The 16,615-nt window shown below is 43.2% G+C and overlaps 1 protein-coding gene across 1 annotated transcript in view; it reads right to left on the reverse strand.

Moving 5' to 3' along the window:
• Nucleotides 1–2,326: 2,326 nt before the first annotated feature.
• Nucleotides 2,327–16,615, reverse strand: part of ACAD8 (acyl-CoA dehydrogenase family member 8) — a 16,177-nt gene continuing 1,888 nt past the window's right edge. Inside the window, exons 2-11 of the mRNA XM_029956025.1 lie at nucleotides 15,264–15,364; nucleotides 14,438–14,607; nucleotides 13,668–13,777; nucleotides 13,142–13,218; nucleotides 12,404–12,541; nucleotides 8,072–8,207; nucleotides 7,880–7,977; nucleotides 7,385–7,537; nucleotides 6,650–6,752; nucleotides 2,327–3,196 (exon numbers count right to left, since the gene is read on the reverse strand). Of these exons, the coding sequence (XP_029811885.1) occupies nucleotides 3,144–3,196; nucleotides 6,650–6,752; nucleotides 7,385–7,537; nucleotides 7,880–7,977; nucleotides 8,072–8,207; nucleotides 12,404–12,541; nucleotides 13,142–13,218; nucleotides 13,668–13,777; nucleotides 14,438–14,607; nucleotides 15,264–15,364 (1,139 nt within the window). The 3' untranslated portion in view covers nucleotides 2,327–3,143. The remainder of the gene's footprint in view (nucleotides 3,197–6,649; nucleotides 6,753–7,384; nucleotides 7,538–7,879; nucleotides 7,978–8,071; nucleotides 8,208–12,403; nucleotides 12,542–13,141; nucleotides 13,219–13,667; nucleotides 13,778–14,437; nucleotides 14,608–15,263; nucleotides 15,365–16,615) is intronic.

Below are 16,615 nucleotides of genomic sequence, written 5' to 3' on the forward strand. Positions count from 1 at the left end.
TAAAAACACTGATGAAAAAGATTGAAGATGACACAAAGAAATGGAAAAACCATTCCATGCTCATGGATTGGAAGAACAAATATTGTTAAAATGTCTATTCTACTCAATGCAATCTACACATTTAATGTAATCCCTATCAAAATACCAATAGCATTTTTCACAGAGCTGAAACAAACAATCCTAAAAGTTGCATGAAACTTCAAAAGACCCTGAACAGCCAAAGCAATCTTGAAAAAGAACAGCAAAGCTAGAAGCATCACAATTCCACACTTCAAGTTACATTACAAAGCCACAGTGATCAACATAGTATGGTACTGCCACAAAACAGGCATGTAACTCAGTGGAACAGAACAGAAAACCCAGAAATGAACCCACAAAGATATGGCCAATTAACCTTTGACAAAGCAGGAAAGAATATCCAATGGAAAAAAACAGTGGGAAAATCGGACAATAGGCAAAAGAATGAAACTGGACCACTTTTCTTACACCATACACAAAAATAAGTTCAAAGTGGATGAAAGATTTAAATGTGAGACAGGAAACCATCAAAATCCTAGAGGAGAACACAGGCAGTAATCTCTCTGATGTTGGCCATAGCAACTTCTTACTAGGGAGGTCTCCTGAGGCAAGGGAAACAAAAGCAAAAATAAACTATAGGGACCTTATTAAATAAAAAGCTTCGGCACAGCAAAGGAAACAATTAACAAAACTAAAAGGCAACCTATGGAATAAGAGATGATATTTGCAAATGACATATCAGATAAAGGGTTAGTATCCAAATTACATAAAGAACTCATAAAACGCAACACCCAAGAAACAAATAATCCCAATTAAAAAATGGCCAGATAACATGGAAAGACAATTTTCCAAAGAAGACCTATAGAGAGCCCCAGACACAAGAAAAGATGCTCAACATCACTCATTATTAGGGAAATACAAATCCAAACTACAATGAGTTATCACCTCACACCTGTCAGAATGGCTAAAATCACCAACTCAAGAAACAGTAGGTGTTGGTGTGCATGAGGAAAAAGGGGAACCCTATTACCCTGTTGGTGGGAATGCAAAACCAGTGCAGCCACTGTTTAGGACAGTAGGGAGGTTCCTTAAAAAGTGAAACATAGAACTACCCTACCATCCACTGATTATACTAGTAGGTATTTACCCAAAGGGCACAAAATTCTCATTAAAAGGGAAACATGCAACCCAATGTTTATAGCAGCAATGTTTATAGCCAAATTATGGGAAGAGTCTAAATGTTAATTGACTGATTAATGGATAAAGAAGATACAGTATATAAATACAATGGGATATTACTGAGGCATAAAATGAATGAATTCTTGCCGTTTGCAACAACATGAATGGAGCTAAAGAGTATTATGCTAAGTGAAGTAAGTCCATCCAAGAAAGACAAATACCACATGATTTCATGCACATGTGGAATTTAAGAAACAAAACAAATGATCATAGAGGAAAAAAAGAGAAAAGCAAACCAAGAAACGGACCAGAAGGAATATGCATGGGAGAATAGATTAAATTGATGATGGGGATTAAGGAGGGCACTTGTTATGATGAGCACTTGTTATGATCATTTATAACAAAGTTCTCCAAAAAGTCTCCATTTCAATATTACTTTAAATCTACTTTCATAAATTATGAACAATTCTTTTTTTAATGTTTATTTTGAGAGAGAGATGGGAGCATGCGCGGGAAAGGGGCAGAGAGGGGAGAGAGAAGATCCCAGGCAGATTCCACACGGTCAGCTCAGAGCCCGACGTGGGGTTTGATCTCACAAACTGTGAGATCATGACTTGAGCCAGTATCATGGTCAAGAGTTGGACGCTCAACTGACTGAGCCACCCCGATACCCCATAAATAATTCCATTAGTAATTTAAGGAGCCTATTTTTTACAAGCTACTGTGGTCAAGAAGAGATTTTTTATTATTCCAAAATCTAGTTAAATGTTTAATTAAATATCACAAAATTAAAATAATGTTGTAGAGGCGTAGAGGATAAAATAAAAACTAATTTCGGGGCACCTGGGTGGCTCAGTCAGTTAAGTGTCTGACTTTGGGTCAGGTCATGATCTTGCAGTTCACAAGTTCAAACTACACGTCGGCCTCTGGGCTGACAGCTCAGAGCCTGGAGCCTGCTTCAGATTCTGTCTCTCTCTCTCTCTCTCTCTCTGCCCCTCCCCCACTCGTTTTCTCTCTCTCTCTCTCTCTCTCTCTCTCTCTCTCTCTCTCTCTCTCTCTGTCAAAAATAAATAAAACATTAAAAATTAAAAAAAATAAAAACTAACTTCTACAGAACTGGAGATAATGCTGAGGGGGATAGATTTTATTTATCAATGTGGTGACTAAAGTACTTATAAAGAGGAGCAACTTCAAGAAAGGAAACAAAAATGCAGAAAAAAATATGCTCAAAGTATTTATCAGAAAGGGTTATAGAAACCTGAATACCATTCCTAGATCATACACTTCTAAAAAAGAATATAACAAATATTCAGAGTTCCACATAATCTCAGCCTTTGATGTTCACAAGTCCACAAGCATGGGTATCTCTTAAATCACAGTTTAGGAGTTAGATTGCCCAAATACTCATTTTATCATGATTCACATTCACAGCAGTACTACAGAGAAAATGCAACCTACGAAAACCTTCTGCATGTTTAGCTGAGGTACAGAGGACAGCAAATGATAGGAGGACATTGTTTCTCCATTTCTTCTCTCCCACACCTTTGCTTTACAATCAGGAAAACCCTCAATGGAAATATCCAGACCCCCGGGAAGTGGGGTTCAGTGAACCAGAAAAATGCACACAAGTCAAGACAATGTAGATCCAAAAAAGGACACTGATTTGGTGATGACTCTTTGCTGGTCACCTCTCTGCTTTAGGAAAGCAAGGTAGTATGTCTTCTTGTGACACAGCCAATCAGGGCAGCTCCCCCAGTTCTGCTCAAGACTCTGTCCCAGGCCTTTAGCTGATACTGCTCCCAACACACAGATGAAGGATCCAGGTGAAAGAGCTCAGGCTTCCAATCTAATCCATGACTCATCTGTAACATAACAGTCCACACAAACCACTCAACGCTGATTCAAGTTGTATGTTAACTGTCACGCCTGAACATCAAGTCTGGGTGCTACTCCTGAAGCAGGCTTCGAGAGATCAGCATCCTCATCACTTCATTGCTACCTGGAAGGGAGAGAAAGAATAAGGATTAGTTGCGGCAAAGTCTAAGAGCTCCATAAACGTCTAACTAGGGTGCTCCAAGCCTCACTCAGAGTAGGAGTAGGTGTAAACTACAGTTTTTGCTTTAATGCTGAAAGGGATGGGATTACCACAGACTGCTTTTCAAAATACAGAAAAATGTCACGAAATAAGGAATAAATTTATCCTTTAAAAACACCTTTCCTGGGAGAGAGAAAGATGGCTGAGTAGGAAGATGCTGAGCTTACCTCCTCCCATGGACACACTAAGGCTGAAACTACATACAGCGCAACTGACTATGACAACCTGAACTCTAGCAGAACAGCTATTGATATAAAGAAAATGTTACACTGAGGAGAGAGGAGAGGCAGAGATGGTCAGGAGCCAAAACACCACAGCGCAGTGACCCACAAGCAGGAAGATATCACAGGTGTGGAGGTCCTTCCTGATGAGTGAGGAGTTCAAGTCTCATCAGGCACCCCCTGTCCTGGGGATCTTCCCTAGAAAGATGAGGCCTCATATTGTCTGGCTTTGAATATCAGTGGGGCTTAAGTCCAGGAGAGCCAGGGAACTACAGGAAACTGAGACACCACCTTTTTTTTTTTTTTAATGTTTTTTATTTATTTTTGAGAGACAGAGACAGTGCGAGCAGGGGAGACTCCGAAGCAGGCTCCAGGCTCTGAGCTGTCAGCAGAGAGTCCTACGCTGGGGTGGGGGATAGAGTCTCGAACCCAGGAACTGAACCCTGAGATCATGACCTGAGCCGAAGCCAGGTGCCCCGAGACACCACTCTTAAAGGGCCCACACATAGTTATCAGTCACTCGGAGCTCAGCACAGCAGTAGCTGTCTGAAAAGCCCATAGGCCATATATAAGGGAGGTTTAATGACTAATTTTTAAATTTTTGAGTGTGTGTCAGAGGGACAGGTATCTGTAGAAACTTTCTCTGGGAACCAAAGTGTTGGCAAGGGCATTTTTCTTGTACTCCTACAGCTTAGTTAGCCAGATGCCTGTGGGAACAAGATATGACACTCTCCACCTAACTTGCTAGCACCGTTTGTCCCACCCTGGCATTCTCCAGCAGACGTGCCCTGCCTAACACACGCAACCCAGCAGATAGATGTCCCTCCAAGCAGATACCACCCACCATATCCAACAAAATTGATGAGCCCCTAGCCAGCCGTATTAAGGAAACAGAAGACTCAAATAAATAAAATCAGAAATAAAAGACAAGAAGTTACAACCAACACCAGAGAAACATAAAGGAGTTAAGAGGCTACCACAAAAAATGGTAATGTCAACAAACTGTAAAACCTGAAGAAAGAAACACATAAAGTCCTAGAAACATACAATTTTCTAAGACTTAATCAGGAAGAAAGAGAAAATGTGAGCAGGCTGGACGCGCCTGGGTGGCTCAGTTAGTTAAGCGTCCTACTCTTGATCTCAGCTCAGGTCTTTGTCTCAGGGATGTCAGTTCAAGCCTCACACTGAACTCCCTGCACTGAACATGGAGCCTACTTAAAAAAAAAAATCTGAGCAGACTGATTAGTAGTAACAAAATTGAATTGGCAACCACAAACCTCCCAACAAAGAAAAGTCGAGCATTGGAGAGCTACAGAGGTGAATTCTACCAAACATTAAAGAAGAGTTAATACCTTTCCTCCTCAAACTGTTTCAAGGGTCAAATTACTGTGCTGTCCACCTGAAACTATTATAATATTGTATGGCCATTATACCTCACATAAAGAAGATCCATCTACAATGCACAGAAAAAGCACCAAAGGAGTGGACTTACATACGAAAGGAGTCTAAAATACTAATTCTGAATGTGGAAACCTGAGTGATTTTTATTTTTTACTTTTCCTATATTTTATAAGTTTTCAACAATAATTATACCAATTTCACTGGTAATCAGAAAAATAAATTTTAGTGGGGCCTGGCTGGCTCAGTCAGTAGAGTATGCAAATCTTGGTCTCCAGTTGTGAGTTTGAGCCCCACGCTGGGTATAGAGATTACTTAAAAATAAAATCTTAAAACAAACAAATAAACAAAACCACTGAATTTTAAAAGAACAAACAAAAACTCGTACCCTGAAAGTAGGGGGTCAGTTTCTTGCTTCATTTTACAGTGGGTTTTAATGCAAAGAGAAATATAAGCCTCCATGAGGAATGAGTAATCACACATCTCCACTAAAATCAAGTCTAAAATTTCGTATTTATCCAGTAACGAAGTCCACAATAAAACAGTGATCAAGACCAGTGTTCCAATTTTTCTAGAAGTGGATGACGGCATGGCCTGAAATCTATGTATCTGGCTTTTCCCATTTCTTTTCGCAAGGTTAAAAGGCAGAGTTAGAATAAAGGTGAAGTCTGATGCACTCATAAACCCTGAGGAAGGAAACAATCACAGGAGTAACCAGAGGAATGTGAGCACCAGTGACTGAGCTCGTTGATGTGCTTCAGGGATGAGGTTTGCAGAAGAAAGCGAACTCTAACTTTTAGAAGCCTGTGATTTGGTCCTAACAGAGCAGTGGGTTCAGTCTCAGAGTAGTGTTCCCAGAAACGCAGTGGCAGCCTCCCTTGAAAACCTGTGAGAGATGCAAGTTCTTGAGCCTACCAGGAGCCACCGAGTGAGAACTTCTGAGCATGGAGCCCAGCAATCTGTTTTCACACACCTCTTCAGATTTAAGAAGAATGCTTTGAAAACAGCAGAGAGACCAATGCCCACAAGCCTCTCCTATGCCCCATGGAAGCAGCCCCACACTGCATCACTGAAAATCATGTAGACAAGCCTTTGCCCCATCTGACTCTCCTACAATGTAACCGTCCCTGGCCTGCCTACACTAACTCGGACAGGAGTCACTGGTATAGTTTGGAGAAGGCCATGCTCTGGGTCAGACTCCAACAACTTACACATTTCCCAGCCCAATCCAGTCTGTGATTGCCAAGACACCCATATGATATAGTTTAAAATCCATTAATCATATTGATAGAGATACCATGAGTTCATAGAGGTTGCTGGTGAACTAATGGGGTCACATATGGTCAGTTAACTACTGTACAGAAGTTTTGGGATCCTTGAGAACAAGTACTTTATGAGAGTAAAGAACAGTTACTGTTTCAGTTTTCAAAATGCTTTGTCAAATATTATCTGACTTTGAGTGTTCTCTAAAGTTTGCAAAGAAAAAGAGGAGAAATGGAGTGATTTGACAGTTTATTTCTGGTGACAAAGCAGAGGTTCCTGACTCCCAGAATAGTGCTTCTGTATGGCACCAATAGGCGCTTACAGAGTAGGGTCACGAAAAAGAGGAAGGAGGAAGGCAAAAGACAGACGGGGCAGCCTGATGGAACCGGGAGAACTAGCCAGCATGGGGACAGACCGGCCAAGGAAAGTGGTGACCCTGTAACCATTCTGGAGAACAGCTTCTGGCAATTTTTACCTTCTAGGATTTGATGGACCCTGGAGTCCCGCACATACTGCTGAACAGCATAGTCCTTCAGGTAGCCGTAGCCTCCATGCATCTGTAACGCCTGGTTGCAGATCTGCAGGAAGATAGGGACTAGACATCTCCGATTTTGAGAAGACTGTGGAATAAGTGGTTTCTCCTACCCCCGCCCCCAAACTGGCAGCCTGATGTAAATATGAGGAAGAACAACTACAGATAACCAGCCAAGTTCAAAAAGGGGCTCTGTATTCTGTGTGGTTGGACAACAGCTACGAAACTTAGCAGTTCCCACCAGGCAGGCAACTCAGAGAGCTCTGCTTTTCTTGTGTATTATCTGCAGGGGAGGGGCTGCCCACAAGCACTTTGGCTGGGATTATGTGAAGCCATGGTGTCAGCGAGGGGCAACATAGCCTCAGGGGGAAATGGCTTTGCCCTTGACATTTTAAACACAGCATAGGGCTAAATTTGAACAAGAGGCATGGGAAGGCACTGAACCTTCTTCCAAATGTAGTGTCTCATTAGAATGACGGTGCCACAATGGAGAAAGTAATGGCACAGGGCAGGTAAAAAATCAGCTCCCAAGCAGACTTCTCATTTGTTCATTTATATCATTAAGCCCCAAGGCAATCTCTGCAGAATCTGAGGAGTTAGCTAGTGGCTGTCAACATCCTCCAGACCCAGCAGCTGCTCTTTGTCCCCGCAAGACAGCCAGAGGGCATCATCACGCACAGCAAAGCATTCATCCGTAGCGAAAAGCTTGGCCATGGAGCACAGGGCCACTGCATCTTCCCGTTCCTCCTGCAGAGCCACGGCTGCACTGCGGATTATCAGCCTCGAGGCCACTAGCCTTGTCGCCATATCAGCCAGTTTGAATTGCAGGTACTGCAGCAACAGGGGAGAAGAGAACCAGACGAGATAGACAAGCTTAGACCAGCACCTAATCTGGGGACCTCGATAAGCCTTCTCTGATGAGGTAGCTTTTCGAAGTGACCCCAAGCTTCAAAGTCTCCTGCCTCTTCTACAGAGAGTTCTAAGAGCACTTCACTTACCCTGCACTTCAATATCACCTCCTGAAAAAGATTACTGATAAAATTAGAATACAAGTTCTAAGATGGGGGCAGAATTCCAACGAGAAGTAACAGCCTCACCCTCCTAGAGGAGGTGGACCACAAAGCAGGTCCCATGCAGAGCTGAAAGCAAATGCAGGGGCATCTGGGGAATGACCTGGTTACTGGCCAAAGGCTCTCCAAACTGCTTCCGAACGTTGAGGTAGTCTCGAGTGAGGACGACTGAAGCATGAGCAGCTCCTAGAGAGCAGGACGCTGGAAAGGAAGAACGCCAACATTTCAAGTGAGCCAGCACAGGGCTGCCTGCTGGGGCCCACTACCTCCCTGCCCCATCCTGCTGTGTTCTCACCAACATTGATCCTCCCTCCATTCAGTCCTTTCATGGCAATGATGAAGCCCTGGCCCTCATCCCCAATTCTGTTGGCCACGGGGACTGCACAATCTTCAAAGATCACGGTGCAGGTTGGCTGTGAGTTCCACCCCACCTGGCAAAAAGCAGGGACTGTATGGCTGCCCGATAGGGCAGCATTTAGGGCACCATTCTCTGTTGATGAAACCCTGAGAAGCACAGCTTTCATTATCCTGGGACTTAAACCTTGAGAACTTAAAATCAGAGAAAATACAAAAGTTTAGACTTAAACACTTGTCAATTGTCATAGATTGTTTTTTCAGTGAAGTATTTTTAAATATATCATCTGCTTTCTAATGTTTACTTTACCAAATTAACCTATCCACAAACATTTTTCACAATTTCTTTGAAGACTGGGGCAGGATTGTCCTTGTTTTTAGTGCCTCTATAAGTACATTCTTAAAAAATAAAGGAAGGGGAGGGGGGACACATAAGTGGCACACTCGGTTAGGCATCCAACTTTGGCTAAGGTCATGATCTCACAGTTCGTGAGTTTGAGCCCCACGTTGGGCTCTCCTTCAGCACAGAGCCCCTTTGGATCCTCTGTTCCTTCTCTCTCTGCCCCTATCCTGCTTGAGTGCTCTCTCTCTCTCAAAAATAAACATTAAAAGAAAAACACAGACATTATAAGGATTACTTGATTTGTCCTTACATAAGGATAATGTAAGGATTATCAAGAACAACAGTCAGTTGTTTAAACGCTTAGTGTTCTTCTAAGATTGTTATCATTAGATGAGAGGAATAACACTCACTTGCTGGCAATACCTGGTTGAGCATTTGGCTACAGAGAGATCTAATGATGTGCTGTCAGCAGCTCACATGAACCAATTACACACGTCTTTTTCTAACGTGGCATTCTGTGATAGCAGGTTGGTGGTTTTTGTTTTTCCTAGAGAGCTGATTTACCAGGACATCCCTGAATATGCCAGCCATGAGCCCAGAGAAAATTCTGAGTATCTAAGAAGTAGTCCATGTTATGAAACTATCTGTATTCATCTCCGAACAAACCACTTGGTTTCTTTGGGATCTCGGTTTTCCTTTATGTAAGAGAACTGGTCTGGAGAGCCAGCAGAGCCAGTTTCTTCAAATAAAATCTTATTCAGAAGCCTCATATATTAATAGATAAAGGCCCTCACTATTTGATCCCCTTCATCTTTTCTTCAAGGTACTCCAAGTTTTCAAAGAATTCCAAGGCTTAGGGAGGCAGATTTTGAAAAGCACAAGACTATATAAAATCTCCTACTTTCCCTGTAACTCTGTAAATATTACTGCCTTTATGTGACCATTTCTTTACATTAAAACACTCAATAGCTCCCTCTGTTGGTAAATAAACTTTATTCTGTGACCTTTCATTTAGGGGCTTCTATAAGTTGGGACATCCTTCTTTCCCAGCCTTCTCTTCTATTGTTCACCTATTGGTCCAAACTGGTCTGCTTACTGTGCCACACTAGGTTTTTCAATCCATATTTTGCTTATTCTACTCTACTGAGAAGAGTCCTTATCACCAATCTCTATCAAAGTCTGACTTAAATGAAACCTCCTGAGGCTGTCCAAGTCACCTGAGTCCTCACTGATCTTCTCTTTCAGGCTCCCATAATCTCTACAAGTCTCAAACCTCCCAATATTGGCCTGTATGGGGATTACCTGAGAACTTATCTCCCAAAATAAACACCTAAAAGCAAGACTGAAACAAAAATCATGATTTTAATAGTATTTCTAAAGGGCCCCAAACAAATACCTGCTGCCTCTTCACTTCTAACCCCTTACTATAAAAACATCTACTTTCCTCCCCCATGCAGAGAATTCCTTTCCTAATCCTATCTGGGCCCCTGGGGAGCTGCAGCCAATGAGAACAGATACCCCTTCTCGCTTTCTGAAGGCCCTGAACTGCTGGACCACTAATACTAGAGCCCATTCCTTCTATCACTTTTGACTTGTGTCCTACATATTATCTTCATTCCCTCTTCTGAGAGTCCTCACTTCCAGTCCTCCTACGACAAAACTCATTCTTCTATACAAAACCTTTTAACAATTAAATTAACAATTAAATCCAAGATAAAGTTCTCATTACCTTTCCACAAGGTCAATGCAAAACTAGTACTTTAAAGCTCTCAGCTATATAATGTGTTAAATACGCCAAGTCAAGGCATGTACATACAGGAAAGATAGCATGGAACAGGGAGAAACACCAGCTGCCTGGATCACCAGAACAGCCAGGTCACCCATGGGAATCAATGGGTGATGGTTCCTCTCCGCCTCAGGCCCTGCCTGCTGTCCAATTTCATCCTACAGCATTCTTTTCTTTGCTCACTTCCATACTGAACTTTTGTGTTTGTTTGTTTCCCAAATAGGTCATCTATTTGTTGTCTCTGCCCAGAATCCTTCCTATAGTTGCTCCTTCTAATACACTTGGGATCTCATCACAAAAGTCATGACCTCTCAGAGTCCACGTTCTATTGTAGAAGCTCTCAAGCTCTCTTCGATAAGTATTCTATTAACCTGTTTTATCTCCTCTGTAACAGATGAAACTTATCTTCCAGATAGGCATCTCATTTATTCACCTGTCAGTGGCTTGGCCCTGCTTGCTGAAAGGTTAAATTAATGGAAGCAGAGTTGGTCATTGTTCACTGCTTTATCCCTACTGTTCAGAAGAATGCTTGGCACACAGTGGGCACTCACTAGCTGTCGAAAGAATAAAGAGATGTCCTTCCAGATTTCCCTTACATTAAAACATATACAAAGCAAAACCAATAATTAAAAAAAAAATGTATGCACTTAAAAAGTGAGAGAAATAGAAAATGAAGGGGAGAAAAGATATACTTTTTGTTTCTGGAACTTATTTGCAACTTTTCTCTAGGCACCAAACTTGATAGCTTTGGTACTCTGTCAACAGAGACCACAAGTACTGAGGTGGATACTACTTTTGTGTGTTGAAACAATCATCACTTCCTTTATAAGCACAGACACTGAATCAGCATAACTCGATCCTGTAAAATTATGTGTCTGACTATGTAAGTCAGTCTATGTCATATGACCCAAAGCAGACATTCCTGGAATTAATATGTCCTGTAGCTGTATATCTTCACATATACAGCTTATATACCTTACAAACATAGGACAGCATATGTCTTATAATTTCAGACGAGGCTAGGAGTGACTTCTGTATCCTCACCATCCCAGGAGCCAGCATCAGGCTTTGTACATAGCAGGAATCTAGTAAAAACCTACCATCCTATAAAAGAGAAGGGGCACTAAAACCTCTAACTGTTGGGCAGTTTATAAAATATCAGTAAGGCTCATGAAGGGAAATATGGAAACCCCAAGGAGCAATGAAAGAGGTATTTTTAGTGGTCATTTCATTACCCCAAAGTCCTAACTATAACAGTACATATTGGAGGCAGATGACAATTCTGGTCACCTGCCCTAACAAATCTGAATGGTCTCATTTTACCACCTGCTAGTTATGTAATCACAGCTTTACTGTTCATAGCCTGGCTAAGGGATCCTTAATCCTAGAAATGTCTTTCCAAAGCACCTATGGAAACACTCTACTTCTTACATTATTGAAATTCCCATAATCATCTGCAGTGAGTTTTATTCTATTTTTATTTAAAGAAGAAAAGTGGCTGATATGCTTTTCATTACTCAGACTTCTAGTCATCAACAGATCTTCTGTAGGTATTGCTTCCTGGGCTAAAACAATGCACTAAAATAAGAAACTGGATAAAAAACACAGGTCAGGGGCTGTGGCTGGGTGGCTCAGTCAGTTAAGTGTCCAACTCTTGACTTCGGCTTAGATCATGATCTCGTGGTTTGTGAGTTCGAGCCCTGCTTTGGGTTCTGTGCTAGCAGTGTGGAGCCTGCTTAAGCTTCTCTCTCTCAGTCTCTCTCTCTGCCCCTCCCCTGGATCGCACTCTTTCCCTCTCTCTCTCAAAAATAAACAAACTTAAAAATTAAATAAAGAAAAACACAGGTCAAAAGTGGAGGCAAGACAGGCAATGGAGAAATCCCACACACTAAAATGACAGGCAGCTTGTGAAACTTATTGACAAACTCCACCATTTTTGCCAGTGGCATAATATTTCTATAGACATGCCCTAATTTATTTCATATGCTCCTGCTGAAATTGTAATAGAAGCAACTGCCTCTAATGCAAGATAGCAGGAATGTGAACCTACTTAAACAGAACAATTAGAACAGAGGTTGGTCTGGCAGGTGGCAGATTCTTTAACTGCTTGACCTTGAATTGCTTCATGTCCATTAGCCACTCACCTTTTTCTCCTTCTTGCCAAAGCTGAGGCCAGGGGTCCCCTTCTCAACAACTACACACGAGATGCCTTTGGGGCCTGGCCCTCCTGTTCGGCACATGACTACATAGACGTCTGATTCACCTCCACCACTGATAAAGGCCTGGTATTTGGAGAGGGGGTGCACAAGGATCAGGAAACACATGCATTCCTGTAGCCTAACAACTGGGGAAACAATTAGGGTTCTCCCAACAGTAGGTTGCTAAGAAGTAGAGGGTGACACAGAAATAAAGAAGGGAAAAAGAACCTGTGTTGACTGGGGAATCAGGGATCTAGCTGATGAGACTATAAAAACGATGGACAAAAATGAGTGAAATTATCTGGACTCAGATCAGAAGAAAGAGAAAGCAAGGCACCTGTGTGGCTCAGTCGGTTAAGCATTTGACTCTTGATTTTGGTTCAGGCCATGATCTCACGGTCATTGAGATGGAGCCCAGCATTGGGCTCCGCACTGAGCATGGAGTGTGCTTGGGAGTCTCTCTCCCTCTACCCCTCCCCTACTGGTGCTCTCTCTCCCACCCTCAAAATAAATAAATGAACTTAAGAAGAAAAAGAGAGAGAAAGTGAAGGTAAATAAAGGGAAACAGGTCAGAGGTTCTCTACCCAAGAGTCCTCAGAAATATTAACTCGCAGATAGCAGGTGGTATCAGCAGAAAGGTGGGAATGATTTCCAAGTTGTTCTGTAAGGTGGGCAGGCAGGTACCTTGGAGCCATTGAGAATGTACTGATCTCCTTGTCGTTTCGCTGAGGTCAAAAGGGAGGCAGCATCACTGCCACTTCCTGAGGCAGGGATCAAAAGGAAGCAAAGAGGGTGGGAGAGAAAGTCAGTGAAGTTAAGGGAGATCCAGCACAGCTCCACTTCCAAGGAAATCTTCCCTTACAACAAACAACTCAGTGTTTCCTGCTTTGAAATGCAGACAGCCAAAGGAATTTTCTGTATTTGGTAAAAACAATCCAATTTGGTGGACAGCAATCAGACCATTTTCCATCTCCCAAAACACTGGGTTGCAGTGAGTCTCCTATAAGGAAGTTCCAGTCTACAGCCTGGAGAGACTCTGGCCTAGAGGTCTCTGAGTCTTGTGGCATCAGGCCACGGGAATGGGTTATCCCAAGACCGAATTTCATGGTAAATAATAGTTATATGTGTCAACAGGCTGAGAAGGAATGCTCAGTGAAGTCACCTGAACAGTGTCTCCTGCTCCGTCTCGCTGGCAGTGTGGCAAACCCACCTGGTTCAGTGAGGCAGTAGGAAGCAAACTTCTCCATAGTACAGAGCGGTGGGCAAAATTTGTGCCGCTGCTCCTCATTTCCAAACGTATCGATCATCCAGACACACATGCTGACAGGTACATCAAGAAGAAAAGACCAAAAAGGTGGGGGGAGGGGGAAGGAAGGAGGAAGAAACAACAATGACAGAGTTAATATGAAGAAAAGAACATCTGAACGGGGACGGTCTGAAGAAGGAGAACACAGGTAGCAAAGTAGAGTGAAGCAGAAGAGAGAGTAGGAAGAAAAAACTGCCACTGAGAAAATTCAGCTTTAAAGAAAAGGCCTAGGTTAAAACATATTCCCGCACAGACTACCCACAGATAATCAGGGTCAAGGTATTTTTCACTTGGATTTCATGCTACTTCTAGTTAGGTTCGATGAGATCCCTAAAAATCAAAGAGTCATATACGTACTTTTGCAAATTCCTGAAGACTTTGTCTTTGGGCTGAGGAAGAGGGGATCAGGGCCCTGACCGCTGTCCTACAGAAGTCTATTGGTGTCAGCTCAATCTAGGATTTGAGAAAAGGCTGACAGACCTCATTCCCTACCTAAGCAACATACAACATGACAGATTCAAGTCCAAGAGTCAATAGCAGACCTAGTGTGAACTTTTACAGTCAGTTCCTCAACAGTAGTCAACTTTCAAAGAAGAACTTTTCCCTCTTTTTCTGAAATTTCCCAGTCAACCTGTACGAGCACTCCAGTGTGCTCACCAAGCTTTGGCACTCACTTGTGGATGCTTATATAGGCTGTGGTGCTGGTACAGCCTGTGGCCAAGGCTTCAAAGATGACAGATGTATCGAGCCGTGACAGTCCAGACCCACCTACATCTGTTCGTACGTAGATCCCCCCAAAGCCTAGCTGAGCCGCCTTCCGCATTGTGTCCACTGGGAACAGCTCCTATGTACAAAAGAAAACAGGGTCATCAGTAAGTGATTCACAGATGGACTTTTCTTTAAAGGGCACAATGAGAGATTAAGATGTTTGCATTGGGGAGAGTGCAGTATTCCCTTAACAGGCTATTTGTTATATATAGCAGTTAAAATGCATTCTATCAGTACTGGTTTTCTGGCATTAAAGTTTCTTTTCATTATCAGCAGAATTGCTTTGGTTTTAAGAATATACACATCTTTGCACAATTGAAAATTACTGGTCTTGGGGCGCTTGGATGGCTCAGCCGGTTAAGAGTCCAACTCAAGTTTAGCTCAGGTCATGAATTCATGATGGGGAGATGGAGCTCCACATTAGCTGACAGCACAGAGCTTGGGATTTTTTCTCTCTCTCACTCTGTGCCCCTCCCTGACATGCACACACTCTCTCAAAACAAATAAACATTAAAAATAAATAAATAAATAAATAATTTTTAAAAACTGGTTTCTACAAGATGATGAGGATGTTTTCTCGGAAAGGAATCATACCATTACCAGAACTCTCATCTGCAGTAAGAGTTGTGCGTGGAGAATAAACACTGAATCATTAGGACTACAAGGACATCAAGATAAGGATCACCATATGCGGAATTTGTTGGAACATCCAGTGATAAAGAAAACTCCCACCTTCTGGTCCCACTCCGCCATATGTGGAGCCATCTCTCGGGCAGCAAAGTCAAAGGCCACTTTCTGAAATTCCTTCTGCTCTTCATTTAGTCCGATGGAAGCTGTGGGCAAGATTGCATATATTCAGTTCCAGGACAGGGGTCAGGGAAGGGTATTGCCAAGAGCAAGAACAACAAAGTTGGAACAGTGGACCTAATAGAGCATTTCTCCTATGCATTAAGGTAAGAGATGTCTTAATCATTAATGTCTAATCATTAGTCAAAAATGGTTGTCTTGGTTGGTGGAGCCAAGATGGCAGAGAGGAAGGGAGCTCTGTAAACTCCCTCCGCACCGTTTTTCGAACTGAGAAGGATATTACATTCATCTGAGAGAGCGGAAGGAGAAAATACGAACTCCAGAGGGAATAGAACCTCAAAGATACCTGAGTGAGTGGGGGCGAACGGGGGAGATCTGAGGACGGGTCAGCCCAGACGGGCAGGGGAGGTAAGATCCCCAGCCCAACGTGGCACAAGTGCCGGGCGCCCGGGAGACAAAGGGAAGAGACAGAGTCGGAACGCGCTCATAGAACTGTCTCTGGGGAAGAGGTATAGAACGCTTAGCTGCCCTTGGAGACAGAAACCCACTCCATAGATAACTGCTGGGCAGCGGGCTGCAGAAGGAACAGCCTCCAGCCCTAAGCCATCTCACCGGCGAATCAGAGGCGCCTGTGGCTGTGAGAAGCAGCTGCTCTGGAGAGGCGCGCCCCGAGGCGGGAAGCTGCCCGGAGCTGCGACTGCGCCAGGCGCGAGCAATTCGAACTTGGTTTTAGGAACGGGACCACGGACCGCATTTCCACGGCACACCCCGCCCCCTGCACGGACTGCGCGAATTCCGGGTCCCCACAGGGAAGAAATAAGACGCGCAGCAACAGGACCCTCAGCAAGGAGTCGGTGGCAGGTGGAGGCCCAGGCGCGCGCATAGAATGTGGGAGCTCCCAGCAGATTTCCAGGAGCGCACAGCTTCTTGAGCTAAGCTATCGGAAACTAAGAGAGACTCGGTTTTTTGCTTTTTGTTTTTTTTCCTTTCCCCATTGCAACCGCGATCCTGACTGGGGGTGGGGACTCCACAATTGAGTCTGTGAAGGTGCGCACTTCACCTCCTGCTGCTCATTTCGCCTCAGGCAGGGGCGGAGCCTCTGAGAGCAGACTCCAAGACTTACCCCATCAAACCAAGCCTATCCACCAGAGGGAGCTGCTGCCTGCTTTTTTTTTTTTTCCCTTCGGTTTTTCTTTTTCTTTTTGTTTTTGTTTTGCTTTGTTTTGGTTGTTTGTTTTTTAATATATAACAAAAATTTTTCGTTCTTCACTAGTTTC

The sequence above is a fragment of the Suricata suricatta genome, chromosome 11, assembly GCF_006229205.1.
Source record: "Suricata suricatta isolate VVHF042 chromosome 11, meerkat_22Aug2017_6uvM2_HiC, whole genome shotgun sequence".
Classification (NCBI taxonomy): Eukaryota; Metazoa; Chordata; class Mammalia; order Carnivora; family Herpestidae; genus Suricata; species Suricata suricatta.